The sequence below is a fragment of the Apaloderma vittatum genome, unplaced genomic scaffold, assembly GCF_000703405.1.
Source record: "Apaloderma vittatum isolate BGI_N311 unplaced genomic scaffold, ASM70340v1 scaffold19930, whole genome shotgun sequence".
NCBI lineage: Eukaryota > Metazoa > Chordata > Aves > Trogoniformes > Trogonidae > Apaloderma > Apaloderma vittatum.
Window position 1 is genome coordinate 19228 of NW_009694219.1, and position 6005 is coordinate 25232.

General features: G+C 39.6%; 1 protein-coding gene across 1 annotated transcript in view; it reads left to right on the plus strand.

Moving 5' to 3' along the window:
• The window catches only part of LOC104272043 (nuclear factor 1 B-type), a gene marked incomplete at both ends in the record, with an annotated part of 20378 nt that extends 18565 nt beyond the window's left edge, over positions 1–1813 (plus strand). Inside the window, one exon of the mRNA XM_009866924.1 lies at positions 1629–1813. Coding sequence (XP_009865226.1) covers positions 1629–1813 — 185 coding nt within the window. The remainder of the gene's footprint in view (positions 1–1628) is intronic.
• Between the last annotated feature and the right edge of the window lie 4192 nt (positions 1814–6005).

The following is a 6005-nucleotide window of genomic DNA, read 5'->3' on the forward strand; positions in this document are numbered from 1 at the left end:
TCCAAGCCTGTAGCACTGCTGGGGCCTGTAGCTGTTGTTGTGGCCAAGGTACAGGATGTGGCATTTGGCCTTACTGAAACCCATGTGACTGGCCTTGGCCCAGTGATCCAGCTGTCCAAATCTCTCTGAAGAGCCTCTCTACCTTCCAGCAGACCGACACTTCCTCCCAGTTTTGTGTCATCTGCAAACTTATGAAGGGTGCACTCCATCCCCTCATCCAGGTAGTCGATAAAGATGTTAAACAGGAGTGGTCCCAGCACTGAGCCCTGGGGGACACCACTCGTGATCGGCCGCCAGCTGGATTTAACTCCATTGACCAACACTCTTTGGACCCGGCCATCCAATCAGTTCCTAATCCAGGCAAGAATATGCCCATCCAGGCCATGGGCAGCCACCTTTTCTAGGAGAATGCTGTGGGAAACTGTGTCAAATGCCTTGCTAAAGTCAAGTAGACAATATCCACAGCCTTTCCCAGTAAGCAGGTCACCCTGTCATAGAAGGAGATTAGATTAGTCAAACAGGACCTGTCCTTCGTAAACCCATACTGACTGGGCCTGAGGCCCTGGTTGTCCTGCATGTGCCTCGTCATACAGCTCAGGATGATCTGCTCCATCAACTTTCCCAGGACCAAAGTTAAACTGACAGGCCTGTAATTCCCTGGATCATCCTTCCTTCCCTTCTTATATATGGGGGTAAAATCAGCTGACTTCCAATCTGATGGGACCTCTCCAGACAGCCAGGACTGCTGATCAATGATGGAAGGTGTCTTGGAGAGTTTCCGCTGAACTCAGTACCTCCTTTTTAATACGTTGCCAAGCAGGTGCCCTCTAAATGTCTTGTAAGGGTAGAAAGGGGTTTGTTGTGCATTGTGATAGAATAAGACTCTTTACTTCCTTACTGACAACTGGACAACAACAGGACATGCTGTACATTCCCTTCACTGTGAAAACATTGCTTGTTGTTTAGACATTACATATAGTTTGTAGAGGCTGAGAAGAAAGAGAATGCAAAGGAAAATGTAAAGTATATACCTTTTTGTTTGTCAGAGATATTTTTATGGGATGGCTTGTTTTCCCAGGCCCTGAAGCTGAATGTTCATTAGCATATTCACAAAAATCAGCTAATATTCATGGCCTTCTTGATGAGTAGCTATTACCCTGTCCCCACATGAGGCAGGTAGAGTGCAGTGAGGAATGACTAACTGTTTCTTAGGACCTGATGACTTTGCTCTTCTCTGTTGGAGTAGTGTGGGTAAAAGTGTAGGTTTTCTATGTTGAGTAATTTTTTTTTTGTTTATTTGGACTCCAGATGGGAAAACTGTGTGATTGAAATGTCTTTTATGCTGAAGAATTATTATTGTTTAAAGAAAAAAGGTAAAAAAATTATGATGGCGTAACCCACAAAACAAAAGATACGCTATTAATGAGTTGGAAACAGTAGAACTTACCATTGCCTGGGATGTTGTCGGGGGAGGACATATATTTTTTTTCTGTGGAGATGCCATAAATAAGGAGTGCAGTGTACTGATTTATAACTGACTTTTTATTTTTCTTGCTGTAACACAGAGATGAAGAATTTTAGAAGAAACAAGATGCGAAGTAATTTTAATTTTATTTTATCTTCTCCAGTCATCTCAACTAGAACTCCACCTCCACCTTCACCATTGCCATTTCCAGCACAAGCTATTCTCCCTCCTGCCCCATCTAGCTACTTCTCTCATCCAACGATCAGATATCCTCCCCACCTGAATCCTCAGGATACACTGAAGAATTATGTACCTTCTTACGACCCGTCCAGCCCACAGACTAGCCAGGTACTGTAAAACAATGTGAACCCTCCAAAAGAAATCCTGTGAGGAATGTGTGTCTTCCAGGGCATCTAGACTGGTGTCTTACTGGTTCTGGTCTTGGAGCAAGCTGGGAGCTGGCATATAAGTGATCCAGCAACTTTTCCTTTTCGGCATGGTTGATTACATGGTGGTTGGTCATATCCACTTGCAGTTCGTCTGTCAAGCATAAGAGAAATACTTGTACTGAACGACCTGACAGCACTGGCGGGGCAGGTCCTAGTCCTGCACCCTCCTGCAGGAGGGGTGCCTGTGGGGATGAAGCTCCTGCTGCAGGATGGAGCAAGGAGTGTGCTGACACATACACATGCACGAATGCACATGCATGGACGTATGGGTACATTTATAGACTCAGTATAAGCGAACTCTGGGAGGGTAATGCTTGCTCCGTTTTGTAGGCACCTGACATTTCTTTGCGCAGATGCAATAACATTGCTTTAGTGAGCACAGTGCAGAGCCAAAAAATTGCTTTTCCTTCCTTTTCTAGAGAACATGCAGTAACAGGTGAGTTCCTGGCTGCTACTGATTCAGGCTTGTGTCTGATTTTGGAAATTGACATGGTCTTCATTAGCAAAGTAATTTGTGAAGGGCTGTGTGCAAAACTGCTTTCCCTGATAGTATCAGCACATAGCGCTAGCATGCGATCTGTGATAAACTACAGTTGAGACTTGGTCTGTCAATAGTTGGAATATTTCCAGTGTCAGTGTAATGTAATCTTTGCTGCTCAGGCTGTTATTTATTTTTGATGCCTTGTCTGAAACGCTCCTGTGGAGCCCCGTATCTTGTTCTTTAGGACGTTTTTTAGAAGAGCCTTGGGAACATAAACTGAAGAGACAGCGTTCAGGTTTTACTGCTCTTCGGGCTCCTTTGGAAGGACTGTCTTATCAGGGATGAAGCAGTTGCTGTCACAGCATTTTGTTTTGGGCTTTGTTTTGTTTAGTTTTACACCAATAATGACAGGCCTTTCACTGCGCATTTCAGGCACAACAGCAATAGAACTTGAGACTGAATCAAACTTTCTATTCTGAATAACAGATACAGGCCCTCTAAGCTGTTCAGAAGGTCATTGCAGTTATTGTCCCCAGGGCTAAGGCTCTAGTCTAGCTGCATGACTTTCTATGTATTTAAAAAAATGAAAAGTGGGCCCATAAAATCAAAATTTACCCTGAAGGGAGAAATCCTAACTATGTGGTTTTTTGTTGTTTACAATATTAATGCAAATTAAACCAAAAAGTGAAATGGAGTATGTTGGCTTTCGAATACAAATTGCTATCTGTGCATGGATTAAAAGTCTTTCAGTCCCATATAACATTTTTGCTGAGACTCAGCTGGGAATGTTGCATGCAGGACCTGATTTTAATTTGTGTAAAATTTCCATGAATAACAAAGTCTAATTAAGACATTCATTAAAAGTCCTTAATGTTAATTCAGTGCAGAAAATCTCAGAGTTCTATTGGATTTTTTTTTTAAACTGATGTCTTAATTAGGCACTATTAAGGGAAAAATTATGCAAATTAAAATCAGGCCCTTACTGTTATGCATTTCTTTAATTATTCAGTGCTTGTTTTACTTACATTTTGATTTCTTATATATTAAAAGAGCAGATTAGGTGATAATCTCTCTGGATTGTTCAATTCTACTCCGGATCATCACTGAAAAAACACCACATCTAAATGAAGTTTCTGACTTCTTTTCAGACAGTTGATAAACATGCTGTCTTGTGATTTTAACTTTAGGGAGTATATTCAATGAGCAGAAGAAACATTTTAACTCTTTGCCCAGCAAGGGTCCTGCTGTCCTTCCTTATCTATGGTTGTAAGATTAATCTTTAGACCTTAAAAGACAAAATTTTACTCTGATGATTTTTTTCATAGTAGCAAACTGAAACCCCTTCCTATTCTTGTATTGTGACACCACAGAGAATAACAGGTCAAACTGACCTCAATTTACTACATTTGCCACCTTTCATAACCTTTATATTAGGGTAATTTCATTTAGTGTTTGATTTAGTTCCTGAGAAGAGAGAATGGGGTTAAACAACACCAAGTATGGGATTCCAGGCATCTGCATCTGTTCCCCACAATTTATTACCTTTAATCACTGTTTAAATTTTATTCTTTAACATTCACCTTCAAGATATGCTATACATTAGAGGTGTTACATGCCCAGTTAAAATATCTCTGCATAGAACAGTTAAAGGATGGCTGTAGAAAAACTAAACCAGCAAGAATAATTTTTTTTTTCTTAGGAAAAGAAGCAGCCGTCTGTGAAGTTTCAGTGACAAAAGGGAATTGTTCTGGTACAATGGCATGCTTTAAGCCAAACCAGTTTTTCTTTTCTAAATAAAACATGAATTTTTATTAAAACAAATTCAATTATTATAAAATGCAAAACTGCATCTGTAGGAATACCACATCAAATTTAATTATACTTTTCCACCTCAAAACATACTCATTTGGATTTCAAAAGGAGAACTATGATGATAGTCTTAATTTCAGCTTTAGAAATAGAAAGGATGGATGCCCTGACAGCATTTACCTAAAATGAACTGTTCCTCCCCAACATCTTTCAGTAATACGCTAATTTAGATTGTTACGACAAGCAACTGAGATGCCTTGTACTCCCCACAGCAATTTTGAGATTAATTACATTACTGCTGCACTGATTATAGTGAAACAGTCATGCTATTCAATGGAATACTTTAAGTAAAATTAGTTTAAAGATATAGAGCTCCCATAGGTTTCCATGGTGGGAAGCAGTGGGCAATTTTCTTGACATAATGTTAAGTACTCCAAATTATGCGTGATGAACAGTCAGGAAGTTCAAACAAGCACTTTGGCTGCACTGAAAAATGATTCAACAATGGATGATCCTAAACAAAAGAAAGCCATGGCTGTTGACTTCATGCATATCTGCTTTATATCCCTTGTTCAATCTGGAGGATAAATAAACAAATGTACTGGACAGAAATGGACCTTTTTAGATACAGAGCTGGACTTGCTTCCAATGAGTAGTCTGAGAAGTTCCCAAGGTTCTGAGAACTGCTGTGATTTCCACTAATTAGGTAATTCTGCTGAGCTCTTTTTATTATATTTATTTCAATGCCTTTCTTCTTAGCTAGGCATATGTGCTACTAGATGAGATTCTGTGTGTGAGAAGGTATCCGTTTATGATGGCGTGATGGCATCTCCACAGTTAAACTGATAGTGCTTGCATACTGTAAGTTTCAGTAAAAACTAATTGATTGGTATGAGTCTAAGACAGCTATGGTGTTTATCCATTTACAGTGTACTGAAGTTTTCAAATCTACTACAATTTTTAAACATTTACTTCCTTTTTGAATGATTTCAGATGAGTAAATCTTTTGATCTTGGAAAATGTTGCCTCCTCTGTGTGTATGTACACATGTGCATCCACAAACACAGATCTGCACACACTTGAAATGCATTACTAATTGTGAATGTGTGAATCACTACAGAGTATCAAGATCAGTCTTTCAATGAGCCTGAACAAATAACCAAGCGCCACAATACTTGAGTGGCTGAAGTCAAAATCAAAAGCTCCAAACTTAATGCCCCGTGGAGTTAAATGGAATAATTTCCTGATGAAGGTGTGTTGAGTCACAGAAGAAAGGTTGGGAAGTGTGAAGAAGGAAACCATGGTAAACCAAACGCTTAAGGTGAATCCTGCTAATGGCATTAGTGACAAATTGTTTTTCGGACTGAACTAAGCTAACAGATGTAGACAGTCTTTCTAGTTCTTTGAGTTTGGATTATGAAGGGCACAACTTACAGGCAAACAAATAAATTTTTGTGATATTTTCAGTACCATGGTAAAATTGCCTCCAATTTGATGGTGTTAAATATTAGACCCTTTTCCTATTGTAATAAATGGCTTACACTTGTTACATATTACAGCCTGAGAGAACCTGTCTGCATACTGAGTGAAATTCCCTGAGCTGTTAAGACAAAATTTGTTGCAATATGGGCTAGTTTGCAGCTTTGTATTTTTAATGGTTTTGTCTTTGTCTGAAGGCAGAAAATCTGAACTGCTTGAGTAGAGCTGCTTCTGCGAGCTGGTGAGGCCACTTATTTTCCTCTGATAATTGGAAAGTTAAATTTTTTGTTCAACGGAAAATGGGCACACTCTTCAGGAATGC